This window comes from Grampus griseus (assembly GCF_964374135.1).
Source record: "Grampus griseus genome assembly, chromosome: 3".
NCBI lineage: Eukaryota > Metazoa > Chordata > Mammalia > Artiodactyla > Delphinidae > Grampus > Grampus griseus.
The window spans coordinates 66,017,735-66,039,316 of record NC_139019.1 but is presented as its reverse complement, the minus strand read 5'-3'; the positions used below and the strand labels follow the sequence as shown (position 1 = coordinate 66,039,316).

The 21,582-nt window shown below is 39.4% G+C and overlaps 1 protein-coding gene across 1 annotated transcript in view; it reads left to right on the top strand.

Annotated features, from left to right (window-relative positions):
• Positions 1–1,899: 1,899 nt before the first annotated feature.
• Positions 1,900–21,582, top strand: part of HAPLN1 (hyaluronan and proteoglycan link protein 1) — a gene marked incomplete at both ends in the record, with an annotated part of 30,961 nt that continues 11,278 nt past the window's right edge. Inside the window, one exon of the mRNA XM_082652103.1 lies at positions 1,900–1,999. Within this exon, the coding sequence (XP_082508229.1) occupies positions 1,900–1,999 (100 nt within the window). The remainder of the gene's footprint in view (positions 2,000–21,582) is intronic.

Genomic DNA, 21,582 nt, shown 5'->3' with positions numbered 1-21,582 from the left:
AACTCCCTATAAATTATACTGTAGATGTCCACCCTAATGTGAAAGATAATCTAGCAAATTCTCTGCCTCTGCTCATCTTGACCCTTCTTAGAATGTCTCCTTTACCAGTCAAAATTGTATGTTTTTCTCACACCCTCTCTTCCACATTTCCCCCTCTCCTCTGATTCCCGTAGTGAGCAAAGAGAACAGGACACCTCATATACCCGTTGGCCCATTGTCTTATGTGTCTGTCTATAACTGTGTCAATCATATTCCAAATTCCAAAAGGTCACCTCTATTATATCTGTTCACCCAAAGTGTAGTTCGGGGCTGAAAACAGGTAATATTTGTTAACAGTATTCCTATGGAAAAAAGTCAGTTGCTTCAAAAAAATAATCATTTCCCAAAAAAACCTGAGAGGAGCAAGCAAGTGAACTCCTGAAAACAAGATCAGTAAATCGGAGAGAATTTTGCAGGTGACAGTTTTAGTTTCCTGGGAAAGTAAGTTTCTCAATTTGCTCATCCACCATCTTCTTTCTGTGACATAATGAAGAAAAAGAAAAGGGTTAAAGCAAACATGAGAGACTGAATCCTTAAGCATCACAACGATGCCGATTTTTAGAGGGGAGAAGGCAGAGAGGTACTGCTGTCCCAAGAGACTTGGGGGACGTCTGTGAGTAATGCATTAGGCTCTGGAGAAGAGGCTGGCCTGCAAGGGCCTCCAGGAACAGACTCAGAGCTCTTTAATAAGTATTCCAGGGAGTCAGGCTTTCCTGGAAAAAACAAACTAGTGTGAGAAGTCATTACTGTGCAATTTCAGTCTCAAAAATAGCCAAGTATTGTTAAGGCTGCTGTGTGCATGAGAGAAAAAGAAAGCTCTTGTTAATATCTGCCTCAGCTTCCACATTAAAAGAGGAACTACACTGAAAATCTTGCCTGGCAAATACTGCAGAGGTCGTCTGGTTTGTATTATTTGGAATCACTTTTTGGTCCTTAGAATGACGTAGTTTTGGGGGGATTGTGTCCCTTTTTGTCAAATCGGTCTTGCAATAAAGGACAGCCAGGCGATGGCTCAGCCTCTTTCACTCAGGACTAGAGCTGCGCCTGGCTATTTCAGCTCTTTATTTGCTTAATTGCCCTGGGAGGCTGGCAGGAACGGTCCCTGCAGCCGTGGCTCTGCTGACTGCAGAGACCCTACCTGGCACTCCAAGTTGATGCGTCAGCATTTTAGGTAGAAATGAATGAAAAATCAATCAGGATGACTGCACTGGTAGCATGCACAACTCTAACCTAGTTTGTCTATAATTTTCAACTATTCACCATAGACCCAAGCAGTGTTTAAGATGGTGAGTCTGTAACAAATGTGCTGCTTCTGTTTAATCAGGCATTTTTGTGTGTGTCCTCTTTTCTATTTAGAACAAGCAAATCTAACCTGCTTAGGAAGCCATATGTAAAATGAATGGATTCAGTTCCGAATTAAACCTGATGACAAATATTCATATGTAGCTGTATCAAACTGTGTTATTAACTTATACTTCAAATTCAGAGGTTTAAATGTTTTTGAAAAGTCTGTTTATATCCTTGCCACGTCTTTTTGTAACTTGCTATAACTCTCTACATCGAAACTATACTGTTCTAAATAAATTTCTAGATTTACAATTCTGCAAAGATAGAGTTAAACACTGTTTGGACTCTGGCTACATAAGAGAAATTGGAATTGTTCAAAGCTGCAGTCTTCAGCTCCCAAAGACAGCTACAGTAACTTTCTGAGCACATCGGGTTAAATATTTTTACAGACCCATTCTATGATGATAAGGCAGTAATAAGTTGTGCAGTGCAACACTCCAAAGGGTTGCAAATCTCACAAGCCTCTTTGTATGTGATGCTTTCACAGTGAAGAAGATTCTTTGGGCTACAAAGATGAATAGTCTACTTCTTCTGGTGCTGATTTCAGTCTGCTGGGCCGATCATCATTCAGACAACTATACTGTAGATCATGACAGAGTTATTCACATCCAAGGTAAGAAAACACAGCTTCTCTTATAAAAGTCAAATCATTTCAAGTTACTTAGAGTTGAGATGCTTGGTTAGTGTTTCTTAATTTTAGTTCTGCTGCATTGACTTTTCCTTTCAGCGAATTGGTGAACATGCTCCCTGGCTTTTGAATGCTATTGCATTACAGTAGAGTTAAGAATCGGGGGACAATTAAAGTGCATTGGCTTAAGAATGTCCAGCTGCAGGGAGTTGATGCAATTGTTCAAGGCTTTTCAGTTGCTATCTTCTAAGTAGAATGGAGGGTAGAAAGTTTATTTAGAGGCAAGGCAAAAGCGGGGTGGGCGGGGGGAGAAATAGGAAGTAAAACTTAAGATGTAAGGTCATTTTGTTAGAATCATCATTAAGAAAAACATGAAAATGAAAGTCAGACAAGCTAAGGTTCAGGAAGAAGTAACTTACCCTATTAAAAGCTCCTTTGGTAAAGCTTTAGTTCCCATAGACCAATGTATTGCCCTGCATATTTCTTTTCAGCTCAGCTGAATCCTAAGCCTGGGAGCTGTAGCAGGATTTGAGGCTGCAGTACAATGCAGCTATTTCCTCAGCCCCAGCTTCAGATGAGGGACATCCTGCGTTAAGAAAGCTAAGAGACTTAGCTTTCAATGAGACTTAGCTTTCAATGTTGCATTTCAATGCAATAAGAAAAATATAATTCTAAAGGAGCTGGAGCTTCTCTCTTTGCCCTTGTATGCTGAATAATTAAAATAAGAATTACAGGATTTAACAGTTTAAACATATGATGGTATGAATTTTAGATGAACTCAGTTTGGGGACCAGAGGCATTATAAGTTTGCTAAGAGACATAAAACATCAAGTTATAGCTTCAAGGTCAAAAGTGTAGTCTCAGGAAATCGCATCCACTGTTGAAAAGTATGACTTGTGAAGGTCAAATGATAGTGTAGGTCTGGCTGGAAGTATTTTCCTGCATGTATTACAACTACCCAGATAGAATTCTGAATTTGACAATGTCTAGCTATTTTAGGCATTTCTCTTTCAGTTCTCTTTGTTTCTAACAGCTTTACGATTTTCACTGTTGGACCATAAAAAGGAATTACATAATCATAAGTTTTACTATGCAAGCTGCTGACTCAGCTGTTTCCTTTACTATATATAGTAGAATCAAAGCTGTTTCCCACAGACTTAAGATATTTACACATAGAGATTTCTGATGAGGGAGAACATCCTTTTAACATCAAGTCACAGAAGTTTTAAATCCAATGGAGGATTAACCTTTAGCAATGGTTTCAAGCCATTACTAGACTAGATACCTGTTATTGATGTATAAATCATTTAGTCTAATTTCATGCAGAGTATAAAAATATTATTTTAAAACTATATTAACATTTTAAAAGTTACTCCTGAAGGAAGCCTGTAAGTCAGACTCAAGTTTTCTCAGCAAGGAAAACTTCTGTTGCTCCAGTCTTTCCATTCTCATATACTCTGTTGAAATTTAGTGCAAAGGAATTGCTGACACAAGGTATCAGAATTATCCAGATTATTTGCCTACACTATCCAATTTTTTAAAAAATGACTTGCTAGTCCACTTCATTTTAATTGTAAATTCATGTTCTTAGAAAGTTGCTCTGAGCTTTCAAGTAATAAAACTACAAAAAAAAAAAAAAAACCAACTACAAGGCCTACATTTTGCTTATGGAAATTAACACTGAAATGTGATTTGGGTCAATATTATGATGCTATGTCCATAGTTGAAATTTTTTAAAAAATTGCTCCAAATACCTGTTCTCATTAGTTTTTATCCAACAAAAAGTTTTCTTTTTACTTTATTATAGCATTCAGATTGAACTTTCATGTTCTCAGCCCTTCAGAGAAACACTTCCAAATGGCCTGCCATAATTTCAGTTGCCTTTTATAACACAAAAATAAACCCATAGCACAGCAGATAATCATTAAAGCAGATAACCTTCATTACTTACATACTGGATTATTTTCTCATATTTAAAACTTTTATTTATCAAACACAGCCCTCCAAAAACAAAACAAAAACATGGCCCAGAAGGAATTTAAGGGAGCTGAAGGCTTCATAAAATTTTATAAGAATTTTGCAATCAAATGATTAAATTAGTAATCTGAATCTCAAATTCCCAAATTGTACTGATAAGCAGTATGAGCTTCTCTCAGTGACAGAAAATTATTCAAAATTCGTGTTACTACAAAAACACCTTTTCTACCTCTCATTTGTAATTAACTTTTCATTTTTTTTTTTTTTTTTTTTTTTTTTTTTTTTGCGGTACGCGGGCCTCTCACTGTTGTGGCCTCTCCCGTTGCGGAGCACAGGCTCCGGACGCGCAGGCTCAGCGGCCATGGCTCACGGGCCTAGCTGCTCCGCGGCATGTGGGACCTTCCCAGACCGGGGCCTGAACCCGTGTCCCCTGCATCGGCAGGCGGACTCTCAACCACTGCGCCACCAGGGAAGCCCAACTTTTCATTTTTGTACCTCAAGTTTCCCAGGCTTAAATAATACCAGGGGAATAATGCACATAATCCTCAAATTCTCCTTGGCTGCCTTGATAAAGATGCTGAACACTTTGTTAGCACGTTCTTAACTCTTATGCATAAGAGTTACCTAATTATTTTTTCTGAAGGCTTCCTCCTTATCTAGTTGTGGGAGATTCTATAGAGATATAGGCAAAAAAAATTTTTTAATCTGGCTTAAAAAAAAAAAGTCAGAATACCAGAGGAAAAAATGGCAAGTATAGATTCCTGGGCAAAGTGTTTCTATTGAAAAGCTTTAGATAAAATTGCACTTGTACTAATTCACTTCCTTTAATTTTTTTATTGAATCAACTTGATTATATAAGAAAGTAAACTACACTTGTCCATGGAGTCTGCTAAAACTTTGCAATCAAAATATCAGCTTCTATATCATATACTGTTCGCAGTGTGGGGGATAGTAATTTCCTCAAATACTTCTACAAGAAGAGATAACTGCTGTTGACATTGTCTCTATAACAATCTCAACTAACGGATTATACTCCTCATTTCATGATGTGCCTAGTCAAACAACTTCTCAATCCTTTGAAACTTGAGTTCATTAGGAAGAATTTTATATGGAGTACTAAATCACACAAAAGCACAATTTTTAAAATATTTGGATCTGTTCTAAAAACACTCTTTGTAGACTTTCAATTACCAGTAGAAGTTCACAGATGATGAATATACTTTGTAAAATACAACTTTTACGAAGACATTTATATGGACAGCAGAGAAATTTTATGACCATTTGCCTATTAACCAAAATAGCTGCAAAACAATTATAGTTATACTGAATACGTAACCGCCTGATCTTATCCATGTCAGCGATCCAGTGTTTCCTGCCTCTGGCATTCCAAGTGCAGGTCTTCTGATGACAAGTTCAGGAGTTTTTCCCCTAATCCCAGTTACTGGCTTTAGACCTTGGGCAGTTTACTTAATCTCTTCAAGTCTCAGTTATCTGATGTATAGCATTGGGTATAATCACTGTTATTCTATAAAGCTTTGTGAGAATTAAATTAGATAATATATGGAAAAGTGCTTCGTACCCAGAACACAATAAGCACCAGTAGATGATAGTTGTTATCGCCATGTTGATTATTTCTTCACTGTCACGGAAAACTGATTTTTAAATAGAAAAAGGAGCACAAATACTGGTGGGAAAAGGTCATGCTTTTCAAATTCATTTGCTAGCAGAACCATATCATTACCTTAGTTCTAATGAAGTAAACATTTTATAAATTGCCTTCTTTGCCCTCCTTAATTCCAGTTTTAAATTTCTCCAATGGTATTAAACATTATCTGATCACTTTTACTTTCCGTGTAGAAAATGAAGCTTTCCAAACTTAAGTAATATTCCCCTTAATATACTTAGTAGGTGAACACAAATAAGCTACATTAAATTTTTAAAAAGAATAATAAGAGGAAATCTTAAGAGATGAAAACAGTTCCCTTCTTTATAGTAAGTAAAACTTACGGTCACTTTTCTCAAAAGATAAAGCAATTAGATTTTTTTAAAGAAAGAGTTGTCAGAAGTTCATCTCTGTGGGTGGCAAAAATAATGGAGATCTAGAATCCCTCGCAGAAGTAGACACTCTCCACTCAATGTGGTTGGTTCCCCCTTCTTGTGCCCCAAACCACTCTTCCATCCTAGCTTAGCATCAGACTGTCAGCTTTGTAACACTCCAGCTATACAGTAGTGCCTGGCACATACTAGGCACTTAATATATGTGCTGAATACATGAATGAGTGCGATGAGACACGTCTAAATTACCACTCTTGTAATGAGCACTTCTCAAGTCCTGTGGCATCCATGGCATTTAGCAACACACATCATGTGGGCCTACATCGTGTAGGCCTAATGTACGTTAATAGATCACTGCTTTCATTGTGTAATGTTGGCATAAAGTAAATCATAGTTTACAGAATTTAAGAACTTAAAAGGACTTTAATATAGATCATTGAGATCAATACGCCATTGTATAAATGAGGAAATCAAGACCCAGCACTTAAATGTTGCTTGGCCCAGGCTGCATGGCTGATGAGGAGAAGTTTCTCTTGGCTAACCCCCTTCTTCAAATCTGGGATCATTTTTCACCTTCTTTTTTTTTTTTTTTTTTGGCGGTACGCGGGCCTCTCACTGTTGTGGCCTCTCCTGTTGTGAAGCACAGGCTCCAGACGCGCAGGCTCAGCAGCCATGGCTCATGGGCCCAGCCGCTCCGCGGCATGTGGGATCTTCCCGGACTGGGGCACGAACCCGCATCCCCTGCATTGGCAGGCGGACTCTCAACCACTGCGCCACCAGGGAAGCCCTCACCTTCTTAATGAATGCACCCTGACTACTGTGCTCTTCCCCGCCTCTGGCATCCCTATCTACCTCTGATCTTCTTTTCCTTTTCTCTGTAGTCCTGGATATCTACTTTACTTATTTTTATGCAATTGTTTGTGTCCATCTCTGCCACAAGAACATATATCAGCTCCACGAGGGCAGGGATCTTTGTCTGATGTATCCCAGTCACCTAAACTAATACTGGGCACATAGTATAGGTAATCAATACATTTGTTAAATAAATTCAGGGCCAAAATCTAGGAACTTTTCCTAATCAAGTCCTAGTCAGTCTTTCCAAATCTCAGGAAACTTTACAGTTTGTACGATGAGAGGCAGCAGATAAGGAAGAGGATTCTGAGTTTCGATAGCAATTTTTGTTTGGTCATTTTTTATTGCTCCCACACTGCACATAGCGTCTTACAATCCAGGAGAATCCACCAGAGGCAGGATGCAGCAATCCTCCTAATGTGTGCACGAAGCTTTGAAGAGTATTTGATTTACATTTGGTCACTGCAATGCTATCGTGTTCCTTATGTAATATCTGCAGAGTTGGGATCTGGTGGTGCAGAGAGGATCAAAAGGAGTGAAGTGATTTTAATAATGGATGATCATAAACCATCTACAGAACAAAAGTTTAATGGGAGAGCTAGATAAGCATTCTCTCTTCCACTTAAAACTTGTCTGGACTCAGACTCCATGAGTCTGTTTACTAAAAGTTAAATTATAATTTATTTTTTCTTTTCGAGGCAGAGTACACTATCTACAGCTACAAATGCAAAATCCATGAATATCAACTATATTTTCCAAATTGCATTTGGCTAAATGCATACACTGTTAATAATACTATCTAGAAATTATGAGCTATAAAATATTAGAGAATTTCATCATGAAATTATAAAAATTAGCAACATCCTAATTCTAAAATCTCTTCTTAACTTACTATAGGATGTGAAACCGAATATGCTAATAAGAACCTACTGCTTTAAACACAGCGTTATCATTTGATCGGAATAAGAATATCACCGTATAAATACAATAAATAAAACCAAAAGAGATGAAGGAAAATGTATATAGGCATATACATACATATGTAAAAATACTGCACGCATACATATATATACTTATTTGGCCTGCTGTAACAGAATACCATAGACTGGGTGGCTCATCAACAATAGAAATTGATTTCTCACAGTTCTGGAGGCTGGGAAGTCCCAGATCATGGTGCTGGCACATTTGGTGTCTGGTGAGAGCTGGCTTCCTAGTTCAGAGATGGCTGTCTTTTCTCTGTGTCCTCACATGGCAGAAGGGGACAAGGGACCGCTCCTGGGTCCCTTATATAAGGGCACTAATTCCATTCATGAGGGCTCCACCCTCATAACCTAATCACCTCCAAAGGCCACACCTCCAAATATCATCACATTGGGAATCAGGTTTCAACATATGAATTTGGGAGGGGGGCACAAATGTGTCATCTACAGTAAGCACCTTAATAGGCATTGGGAATAGAATGATGACCAAAACTCACAGTCTTTGTCTTCATCAAGCTTATGGTCTAGTGAAAGGCAGACATTACTATGAATATAGAACTACTAACTGTGATAACTGCCATTCAATAAAGCAGTTTCTTTAAATTATAGGTATAAGTCAAGCATGGCAATAATTTTCCTCAACTATATAGTTGGTACACTAGGTACACACACACACATATAGTTTATACGTTTATACACACATACACAACGGTTATAAATAGAAAAAGCAAGGAATGAAATGCAACTTCGCATTTGCTAGCCCATTGCCCAGTCTTCTGTGCATTTGTGTGTCCTTTTGAAATAATCTACTCATTCGGGCATTTGCTAAACATTGGCCTTCTTTGTGCAAAATACTGAGTTATTCTCTACGGAAGAACAAACCATCTCCTCAGTGAGCTTAATGACAATATTATCAGGGCGACAAAGATGACAAAAAACAATAAAATAAGTGTTATATAGAGGTTGAAATATGAAGAAAAGAATAATTAGTTACCAAACAAAAATATCCTACTATTTAGAATTTTGTATTCATACTCACTTTTTAAACCCATAAAATACACCTTAAGAATATTTCTAAACTTGTTGTAGGGTAGCCTAAAATGCTGAATTCTATGTTATTCTATAATGCATCTATTAAAACAATGAATTTTAGAATATTTCCAGGTATAAAAACCTATATTTAATAATATTTTCAGGTAGCAACAAATTCACACTAACAGCCATTGCGTTCTCTGTTCCATCCTGAGTGCTGAAATTGGCAAATTATGCAGGAAGCCAATGACTGTTTGGAAACTTTCCCAAAGCTTTCCCCCCCCCCCCCCAGAAAAATCCATTAAATACAGAAGCCTTTTTCTTTGGTTGCAGCTTTGCTGGAACCAATGTTGACTCAGCTAAAGCACTGACCTATAGCTGAATGGATTAATGTTAAAGTAATTTCAACATGCTATATTTCTCTGACTTTCCCAGCTACCAAGAAAGAATAGTTAGATTTCTTTATCGCTTTGGCTCTTTATTTTAAATGGAAAACGGAAACTACTCTTTTAGGAATGTATTTTGGAGTACAAAAATCTACCAAAGTGCTAAGTTAAAATATTTCATTAAGAGGTATCAAAGTGAAAATATCCAGGGGGTGGGAGGGGATCTTTGTTACAGAAATATTTTTATTTCAAAATGAAGACACTGAAAGCATAAGAAATCTAAAAGTTCTATACAAATCACTTCGAAGACATTTTGTGTATTTTGTACTGCTACAATGTAGTAGCAGCACTACATATGTTCTCAAAAATGATTATCAAGTAGTCAGTACAAATTGGAGCCATTTTAATCTTGTTTTAATTAAACACGTTGGTTGCTTGACTTGAGTACTTCCTCGGTAACTAATTACCACACGTGTAAACTCTGAGTAGTATGTTTTTACATACTCAAGGGTTATGCTGTGAAATGTACTAAAGAATATTCAGCTAGACAAGAATTCTACCTACCTTTCCCACACACTGTCCACTCAAACAAGACAAGGACATTAAGGATAAAAACACAGAAAAACTATAGTCCATCAAGTACAAAATTAACAAAGCAAGTTAGAACAGGGAACATTTGCTACAGTCAAGGGCTCAGATTAGGTGAAGGGGGTGGAAAGAGGGGCGAGTCGTCTCTTGTTTCTAAAGAGAGATCGTAAATTTAAAATAGAAACACCACTGAAAACATATCCTTGAAGTGAGGAGATTTCCGCTTCTAGAGGATTCTATTTGAAGTGGTGTGTGTTTGCTTCCTTGCTTTGCCTTGTTCCTGGAAAGCATTGGAAATGACGTTTGTCCGACTGGCTCAGAGTTACTGAATGGTAGGGAAAGGCACAGATGAAACAGGTGAAAGGCATGTAAGTTAAAGACAGGTTTCCTTATAAACTACAGTATGTATTACATACAGTTTTTATTTTCTTAGTTATATGGCTACATTTTTTCACAATGGATTTATGATTATCTGTGACCAATAATATTGCTAGTAAAAAATAATGAACACTCACACAAGGGTTTTTTCCTTTTCTGTTTTTTGCTTTTTTCAAGAATAGAGAGGAAAATTCTAAAGTTTTCTTCCCTAGAATAATGTGGGTTATGAACAATTCTTATTTTCTCTTGAAAACTGTCATAAATTATACTGAAAGGTTTTAAATCTCCAGAATTTACATATGATTATTTTATGTTCTCACTTTGCCTTGTTTTTTATCACACAATCATTAACGAAGGGTCTTAATTAGCTTAAAATACTGAAAAGCTGATTGGACGTTAATACTTCATAGAGATGTTTCCATGTAAACGGAATATCTTATTTTAAAAGATGTATGATATAACAGTTATTTATAGGCTGCCCATAATATATTAAAATCAAAGTGTGCTCCAAAACCAAGCTTTGGCCTCTTTTCTTATAACTATTTATTTGGCTTGCATATGTAATTGAATAAATAAAAACAAATGAACATATAAACAATAAATATAAAAGTGTTTTTAAGGGAGAAAATCTTGTGAGAGAGCCCCTAGGGGGCTGTAGGATGAACCCCATAGAGGGGAATTAGGAAGGGCTCTGTAGGCTGAGCTCTGAATAGTGAGCAGAAGCCTGTCACATCAAAAGCCAGGGACAGAGCATTCCAGGTAGAAAGAATGGGAAGTGCAAATTCTCTGAGATGGGAATAAACATGGTATTTTCAAACCAGAGAGAAGCTAAAGGGACTACAGCCTGGCAGTGGAGAGGGTGTGGTTTAAGATGAGACTGGAAGAGGAGGCATGAGTGAGACCATCGTACTTTTTATTTGGTTCAGAGTACAGAGTTCAGATTTTATTCTAAAAGTGCTTGAAAATGGCTAAAAGGTTTTGAGCAAAGGGATGATGTAATATGATTTACATGTACAAAAGACCAGGTGACTACTGGATTATGGTGGGTCAAGAGTAAAAGTGAGGAGACCTTTAGGAGGGTCTTGAGGTAGTTTAGGTGAGAAATCATGGTGGTGTGGCCCACGATGGTAGCAGTGGAGATGGATGGAGATGAACCAATTTGGGAAAAAAAAAAAAATGAGGTAGAGATGGCAGCACTTGCTGACAGACTAGACGTAGGGATTAAGGGAAAGGGGCATATCAAACACACCTGCTAGATTTTGGCTTGAACAAATGGACAGATGACGGAGGCATAAAATGAACTGAGGAAGATTGGGAGAAGAACAAGTCTGGGCAGGACAGGAGGACTCAAGTTATTTGTTTGGCATCCAATATATGAGCAGCAGGTCATTGGATTTACTAGTTCGGAGCTCAGGAAAAAGTACACTGCTAGAAAGTTTTGGAATCACCAGCACATCAACATTTATAGCCATGGGACTAGATGAGATCACAGGAGAAGGAGGAAATACAAGCAGAGACAAGGAGATCGCCCGGGTCTGAAATTCAGAAACCCTCAGAATCAACAGGTAGGATAAAGGAGGATTCAAAGGTCACATATTCACTTCCCAGAGTCTAAATCCTGATCTCTGATATGTGGGAATTTTTTTTCCCAGGTAACATTTTTTTTAAATCTAAATTAATCGCAAGTTTTTAAAAATAGGAGATATTCACATTAAAATGTGCATTTCTAGGGAATTTCCTGGTGGTCCAGTGGTTAGGACTCTGCGCTTTCACTGCCAAGAGCGTAAGGGCGGGGGTTTGATCCCCGGTCGGGGAAGTGGAATCCCACAGGCCACGAGGCGCAGCCAAAAAAAAAAAAAACTGTATTTCTAGCATCTGTTGAAAAATCCAAAGACCTGCTGCTTTTCAGCCTGCATTCCCATTGGACAACATCAGTGGGAACGAGTACTTGCTCCCCGTGAGCATGGAGTGCGCGCACCCAGCAATGGTATGGTCCCTTTCACTCCTTGCGTTCTCAAGACCATGGTGCTCCCTTCATTTTCCCTCAGCCTTGCCCACCTGGGCTTTTGTGTTCGACTTATCTTTCGTTTTGTTTCAGCACTAAACTTAATACTTGACACATTAAAGGCTATCAATTCATGATTGTTGATTCAGAATCAAAAGTTCCCTTTTGCCTCCAGAACTGACTCTGCATAGTACTATCTTGATATCTTTCACACTAAGTGAAGACACTAAGCATACCAATGTATAAAACCAACAGTGTCCTTTCTGCAAATTATGGATAACTTGACCTTATGTTTTACCACAAAGTGGAAATACTCTGAGCAGAGACAAGTAGATCTGAGCCCTCTACCACATAAAAACACATTTCTAATAATTAGGGACTGTGTGGTTAATTACAGCCTAATGAAGAAGAATGACGCATGCTAATGCTTCAGTTTCTCCACACCCTTTGAAAGAAGTCTGTATTACAGTCCTGGAAAGTATGATTCTTCAAAGATTGTCATTTACTATATTAGTAAAACATTCAAATTTTATTTTCTTATAATGTATTCCTTAATTTCTCTATATCTGTGATATTTTTTTTCTAAGACTAAAATAATAGAAATCAAATGCTATTTCTTTACTCATAAATCTTTGATAACATGCACAAGTTTAAATTCTGAAAATTATTAGCAAGAGCAGACAACTCCGAGTTGACAAAGCTAGTATGACTGTCTCAAGTTTGGGGACCAGTTATATTGGACTTAACCAATGGCAATAATACTGATAAATTAATATTAGCATTTAAAACCACTTACTATGTGTGATACACAATAGAAACTTCATTACCTAGGTCATCTCATTTAGCTCTCACCACCACACTACATAAAGGTGGTTATCCTCACTGAGGCTGAGAGAGGGTCTGTAGCTTGCCCCAGGTCGTATGGCTGTTAAGTGGTAAAGCTGAGATTCAAACTCAGGCAGGCTGATTCCTCTGCTCCTGACCCACCAGGAACCATACAGCCTCCATCTAAGCCTTCTCTGAAAAACTTCTGAGTGAAGCAGTGGGTAAAAACGGCTCCCATTTTATTCCATTCAACTGATATAATTATGTTCCAGAAGAAATCAAATCACTATGAAAAAAAGATTTGGTCTCAAGCCTTTGAGAAACTTTTCCTCAGGCTACCATAGTGATTCTGAAGAGCAGTTCAAGGAGCAAGGTGGGGTGACAGCTACCAATACACACATTCCACCTCTACAACCAAACAAAGACTTTCTTTTTTTTTTTTTTTTTTTTTTTTTTGCGGTACACGGGCCTCTCACTGTTGTGGCCTCTACCATTGCCGAGCACAGGCTCTGGATGCACAGGCTCAGTGGCCATGGCTCACGGGCCCAGCCACTCCGCGGCATGTGGGATCTTCCCGGACCAGGGCACGAACACGTGTCCCCTGCATCGGCAGGCGGACTCTCAACCACTGCACCACCAGGGAAGCCCCCAAAGACTTTCTGGAACCCCCAAGGAAAGGGAGGAGGAAGCAGGAAGAAGCTGGATTAGACACAGGGTGTTTTTTGAAAAGGCTTTAAGGTGGTGGTCCTGAAATGAGCTCCTATTCTATTAAGAACCACTAGATTAGGAAAATCATCATCAGTTGATGAGATGCGAGTTTTCAGGAATCAGTACTTTCTAGGAACTGTCTTCTGAAAGAGCATAGGAAAGAAGAAAATGTCGATGACAGAAGCTGGTTTGCATACCTGGCACAGTTTGGAAACTCAGTAAATGTTTGCTAGTAACAGCCAACATTTACTGGGCACTCAGGGTACCAGGCACTAGGCTAAGCTCTCAGCGTATCACGTCCTTTAACCCTCACAAGAACCCTGCAAAGAAGGTGGCTTAACTCCATTTTACTGATGAGAAAACTGAGCACATAAAGGTTAGGTGACACCAGGTAAGAGGCACAGTCCACATGCTTAACCAATAAACTATAGCTGCTGCGAAAATAGATGAAACAATAATGAATGTGGAAAGACAAAAGCCACAAAGAATTTAGTAGAACAGAGCTAAACACCCTCTTCACACTTTACTTCTTCCTGGTTGAAAAAGATGAAGAAAAAGGAATTAAAAAGAGACAATATTTTTCAAGATAGTAACCCAGTTTCAGGTTTACGTCTCAGAACACAGATTTTTGAACTACGTTCAATGGACGCCCTAGAACTACTTGGAGGCTCTTGATGCCCATTTCCAGCAAAGAAGCTCACCTTTTATATGGCAAAGATCTGTCTAAAGTATCCTCTGGGGAGAAAAGTTTCCACTGTCCCTGAAAAAACCTTCAGGCTCTAAAATAGTGATAGCACTTATCCTTACTTTTTACTATGAAACTTGGATATAATAACATGGCACACATTCATGATCAACATCACCCGAAACAACACTATATGTTGGTGTTGGGCTGTCTCCCATCACAGAATCAATTTACCTCTAAGGCAAGTGTTGGGCTGCACCCCACAGGCCTACAAGCCCTGTACCTGCCCAGCTTCAAGACTGAAGAAAGAGCCCAGAGTCAACAACAGAGACATCAACAGTTTAATGGATTGGGGAGCTTACACGTCTGAAGCAAGGTCCTGGAGCGACACCCCACTGTGTGTGGCAGAGGGCAGGCAGGACCTGGCTGCAGTCTTAGCTCCCCAGGGAGAGGGGAGGTTACCATTTATAGGGGGAATTGATGTCAGGTTGGTTCATCAGTTACCAGGGAAACCAGAAGAGGAATACACCCCTCACCTCCCCTTTGATAAGCTATCATGGTGGAGCCGTTCTGATCTAAAGCTAGAATAATCATTAGCTGGGACCTGGGGCAACTGTGTAGGAAGGTGAGTCATGAGAGTAGGGAGTAGGTGAAGCAGGCACTGATCGAGCAGGGGATGTACAGAAAGCAAGAGAACAGCCATCTTGAGTGGTCTGACCATACAGGAAGGAAGCCGGATGTGGTCAATACCAAAGGGAATGCTCCACAGCACATCACATCAGGTAATGCAGGTCACATACCATTTAAGGAAACTGGAAATACAATTCTAGGTAATCTGGTTCAGCTGTAGATTGATAGGAACAAGCAGGGCACAATGACTATACAGTGTTTAGAGGCAGAGGGTGGAGGGGTGTTGGGAGGAGTATGTTCCTGTAGCCTGTGAGGCCAAAAGACAGGGTCACAGAGGGTGAGAAACAGCAGTAATCACTTTACAGCAAAGAGCAATCTTCACTTACCTTATTTTCAGCTTTGGACTCTTCCTTTATAGTCAAAACTAGAAGACAGTCAATACCTTTGTCGGTGGTATCTTAAAGGAATTGAAAAAACGAGGTAAAATTTTCACGTTTTGAAGACCTGTTTAAATATAACATTATTATTATTAACAGAGCCATAGGTCTTCTCCAGAAATATAATCTCGCAATTATAACAATATACTGCAATTCTGGCTACAAGCTACCAGCTTCTTGTGTGTATTTCTAGAGACACTTTAGGGAAAGTTTTTTGTTTATCTTTGTCAATTAAGTTTTCTGTTCATTTTTGTCAACCATTTTTAATATTTTTATTCCATTTCTACTTAGGGCGTGCACAGGTGATACGTGCACACGGTTCAAAAATTTTTAAATATGGGAGTATACACAGTGAAGATATCCCAGGAGCTCTCGACCCAGACATCTACCTTTCCTTTCCACAGGCTACCATGGTTATTAGTTTCATGGGTTTCTAGTGATTCCTTCAGATATAGTTTATGTAAGTATACATATTTCTTTCCAAGTTACACACATGGTAAGAAGCACACGTATTCTTATATGTCTTCAGGTCAGCATTTGAACTCCAGGTAAAAGCAAAGATGGGCCAGGGATAAATACAACAGGATTTCAAACCCAAGTCAAGTAGTAGAGGGCTGAGGGCAGCCATGGATCCTCCTTAAAGCTTCTTTCCTGCCCTCTTCAGGTCACCCTTCCTGAACTGCTGAGTCATAGAGGAGAGACTCAGAGTCTTTACATTGAGGAACAGCTGGGCAAGAAACTAAAGCTCTGTTTCTGATAAATGAAAAGCCCTCTGAAAGGACAGTAAAGACTAGATGGAGAGAGAGAGGGGCAGAGGGGAGGGGCCTTGTAAACATCTCTGATGCAAAGCTGACAAGACACAGCAGAGTCAAGACCACTGACGGGAGCTTCTGGCTCCCAGCGAGCAACACCGGGAACAATGGGATTTACTCCAGTCTGAAGGAAACAAAACACAGTCGCCCCTCAGTGTCCACTGGAGATTCGTTACAAGACTCAACTCCAATACCAGAATCCTCAGATGCTCAAGTCCCCTGTATAAAATGTTGCAGTATTTGCACCTAGCCTACAGGCATCATCCCTTATAATACCTAAAACAATGTAAATGTTGCTATGTAAATAGCTGTAAATACGATGTAAATGCTATGTAAATACTTAGGCAAGAAGCAAATTGAAGTTTTGCTTTCAGAGCTTTCTGGAATGTCGTTTTCAAACATTTTCCATCTCTGATTGGTTGAATCCCAAATGAGGCACACACAGATACAGAGGGCTGACTGTAATTATAAACAGTTAAAGATTAATGAGTAAGATAATTTTTTCCTAAATTATGTATCCTACTCAAATGTAATGTGTAAGATGAGAGACCAATGTCTAAATTATGTTCTTTCTAAATATTGTGTCTTTAATATGTATCTTTACCTGTTTTTATAAAGTGTTTTCATTTTAGAGCAATATGGTATAAAGCAAGGGCAGGGGTCTATGTCTACTGCCATAGCTGAGCACAGCCTCTGGGAGGCATTCGTCTATTTCAGTCACAGACACTTATCACATGCCAGGCACTATTTTGATGCTGGAGGAACAATATAACAAGACGTGGACTAGGGAGACAGAGTGACTGTTTTCAGTAGACTGTGGTGAGCACAACGAGAAGGACACAATTCCAGCCTGGTTGCTCATCATTGGGCAGGTTGGCTACCCTAAAGGAAGTAACAGCTTCCAGAGTGTTAGTCTTACACATCTCAACCCACCAAAGTGATAACAGATGCCACAAAAATAAGGAACTATCTTTAAAACCTTGTGCAGCATTTTCAAATGACTCATCATGGAGCTGGTACTTGAGTGTCTGCCTACTAGTTTGGAATGTCAGGGAGGAATTCGTTTTTCGTTTGGAGTGATGAAAAGTTTGGGAAATAGATGGTGATGGTGGTTGTGATTGCAGATGGCCTCGGCAGGCAGCAGCTTGAAGCAGGATCTCAGGTCCCCGGCCAGAGACTGAAGTCAGGCCAAGGCAGTGAGGACGCTGAATCCTCGCCACTAGACCACCAAGGCCAGTGGCCAGTGACAAGGCCCCTGGCCCGTCGGCTTTGTAGAAATGAACTTCCACAAAGAGGCGTAAAGTAGTGAAACAAGTAAAGTGTTTATTAGGAGGAAAAAGAATATGTGTGAATAGACACACACACACACTTGAAGGACTCAGAGAGAGACTTGCGCCCTCGTAGTAGTTTGAATCACTTACATGGGGCATTTCTTCTGGGTTTCCTCTGGGCAATCATCTTGCTTTGCCTGGCTCTGAGTCCATCTTTGGTTTGTCTCAGGGTCCTCCCCTGTATGCGTGCGCATCTCTTAGCCAAGATGGATTCTAGCGAAGAGGCCTATGGGTAGGTTGACATCACCTACTATGGGGTGGCACTCCCTCCCTTTTTGACCCGAGGAGCCTTTCTGCACAGGTGTAGTTGGGAAGGTCTCCCTGACCTCAAGAATGAAAAATATGTGGTCTCTGTACCTCTTACCTGGGCAGGCTCAGCTTCTCCTTGCTCCCGCTGTTATCTTCATCTTGAAGTATCTCTCCAGAGGGGACAAACTCCAGCTGCTCAGCCTGTGGCCCATCTATCTCCTGCCTCAGTTGCACAACAATGTGAAAGTAATTAATGCCACTGAATCACACACTTAAAAATGGTTAAAATGGCAAATTTTATGTTATGTGTATTTTACCACAATAAAAAAATCAAATGATGGTGGTAGAATTTTTTCTTGGAAGGGGAGTATTTTTTGTCTTTGTTTAACCATCTTAAATATATTCCTCAGTTTTGTTTGTTTGGGTTCTTTTTACATTTTATTGTTCTAGGAAATCCAAAAGTCTGGAGGCTTCTTCATTATACACCAGTGAGAAAGTAACCAACACCAAGACTGGTTATTTTGTACAATCCAAAAAGTTATTTATTTTTAAAAGACAAACTTTGACCCATAACACCTTTTTTTTTTTACTTTCTGTCACCTCTATTTCTTTGGCAATGAATTGCCCCCCCAAATGTTTAAACTTTTAATAGAACTAAGAACAATAGGTAATAGTCCAATACCATATTTCTAAATTGTTTTTGTCCTATTGTTTAAAAGATTTCATCTAAATTACAGAGTGATACAAAGATCAGCTTTTCGGTCATGCCATTGCTTTCATCATTTGGTGAAACTGAATGATGTCCTCTGGATTTCACAGCAGACTGTAAAATAATAATGAAGCCCTGCTGTTTCCCCTGGAGACAACTGTGGTCTTTGAAGGCCATCAAATCTTTCATCACTGTCACTGACACTCACTAATAAAAATATGAAATTCCTGTAACTTACAGACTGAACTTTTAAAAAATTCAGTCCCCCTAAAATGAGCACATGTATGCTGCTTGGTTTTCTCTAGTTAATATTTAAAAAAAAAAAAAAAGGATAACCAATACTCATTCTGATGATCAAGGTTTATTTTTATCTTTTGATTTGCTTTACAAGTGCCCTGTTGATTGAACAGTTTTGACTTAAACATTAATTTCAAACCAATCCACATTTTTAACCCAATGATCAGATTACTCTAGACAAGACTGTGCAAAGTTTGCCATCAGCATTATAGGCTCCCTTTGTTCCAGCCCTCTACCCTCTCCCTCTTAGTGTGTTTCCTGGCTGATCCCTATCATGACAACCTGCCATAGGGAGCCAGATACGAACCTTAAGCTCAATGTTCTCATGATGTAGACCTGTCACTCAAACAGCTAAGCCCTGCTAGAGCCTGCAACAGAGCCCAGGGCTCCTGACTCACTGGCCAGTGCTCTTTCCTACATCTTACCTGCTCTGCAACAGGCCACTCCCGCCAGCAATGCTCAATGCTGTATAATCTGCAGTGTTGAGCTTCTAGAAGCAAACAAGCTAATAAAACACATTGTTCTAAAGGCCATGTTGGGGATTTAGGTTAATGAATGTTAATGGCCCTCAGTCACTCAAAGTTACACATTACCCAACTTTCTTAGGGTTCTTTGAATTTCAGCCAGGGCCTCGTGGCATCTACTACCTCAACACCCCAGTTGCCCCAAAAATAAGAATGGTGGAAATTTATACATTCTAGCAGACTTGTTAGAAAAATTATTTTGTGGGAAGCCAATGGGTTTTTGGTGTCTGCTTAGGTCTCAACATTATACCACATAAGTCATCATCTATGCAGAATGCTAGAGTATAAGTAAATAGTACCTAAAAAAAATCATAAGCTTATACTTCTAAAATACTACAAGATGATTTACAGTTAACCTCAGAAAAAAATTAGAAATTTCAGTCTCTTGTACAAGACTTTTGATCTGTGCTTTAACTCTTTAATTTATAAAACACTCAGGCCTTGTGTTCACTCTGGAATACCTTATGATTATGCTAAACCACACAATAATTTCCAGGTTTCCTATATAACACAGGTGGCATTGTATGTATTATTTTACTCCACGTGGTTAAAAACTTTATAAGTAAGTGGAACCATGGAAGGTTAATATATGTCAAAATTATGCTCAATATTAGGCAGTATCATATAGGAGAAATACAGGGGGAAAACTATGCAGTAGGAACAGTTTGGGTCAGCCATTATTTCAAGTGCTTTATGTGCCTATTAGGTCAACTATGCATAGTAGACATTACTTTCCCTAGTTCACATGTAAGGAAATTGGGGCTTAGGGCTTGCACACCTTGCTCAAGGATTCAGAGCTAGCAAATTGAAGAGGTGAGGTTAGAACAAGGTCTCTGACACATCAAAGCCCATGTTCCTAACTACTGGAACTCCCCTTTAGCCCAGCGCATTTGGGCATTAGTTTTGACTTTAAAGTAAAAAGCTTGAGAGAATCATGAAACTGCAACTTTCTGAAGGCCTCATGTCTTGTCTAAACTCAAGTCCCAGCATGGGAAGGCCCAGCTTCAGGCGTCCTCCCAAGGTAGTGAGTAGATCCATGCTCCCTAGGGCCTCAGGCATTGCTGAGCAGACTTATTAAACAGCACCTTTTCCTCCTCCCAGAAAGAAGATACTACAAATATTTAGGTAGAACATGGATGCAGTCCCTGGGGATATTGCAGGGGGAGTATTCTACATAGGGTAGAGTTGGATATCTTTACCTTTTATGTCTTATGATTCTATGGGCCTAAATAAGAAGATAAAGAAGAGAATCTAAAGGAAATGCTTAATGAGCTGGATTTGTGATTCATTTTACTTAAGCCATTATCCTCTCAGTTTATGATCTATTCAAAGTAGGGGCACTGATGGCTTTAAAAGTGGTTCAACTGTTCAGTTTCGGAGGACTGGGGCTGACATAAATGTTCATTTTTTAAATATGAATTTTGATTGCTCTATGATAAAAATAGAACCACTGTCTATTCTTGGACCCTGTATTTTAAAATCTGAATCCTACGTGCACCATTAAATAACTAAGTTTTGAGGTTTGTCTGGGGATGACTTGCTACTCCTCCTGACGACCTGTGTACTATCGTTAACGATTCGTGACCAAGGTTTATTCAGAACCTCCAGCCTAAAGCAGGAAGGGCTGCTTGAAAGACAGCTTTGGCAGCCTTTGAGAGCTGTGTGTGGATGAGGTATGTGTGTCCAGGAATTCTTATATCGCTTTCTCATTTTCAAAGCTTGCACATCCTCAAGAGACCTTGTCAAGGTCAAAAGCGCAACGAGTGAACCAGGGGAAACCCCAGAGAAAGCCAAGATCTGAAAATAACAGCTGGCTCTCCAGAGGCCTGCGGCCGTGCTGACTTGGCAGGCTAGGAATATCATGGTGCTCCCAGGAAGGCAGTAAAGTCCTTGGAGGAGGGAGGAGGGAAGCGAAAGGGCGAGGCGTGGCAAGGCAGAAGCAAAGCGAGAGGATTCTGTAAACCAAGATACAGCAGAAAGTAGGGGCAGCGGGGGGTGGGAGGTGGGGGGGTGTAGAAGGAGATTTAAGGGAATAAAGAAACATAATTATCTGGTTAATTAGACAATAAATATAACTTTCGATACACTTTTAACACCCAAGGTTTGAG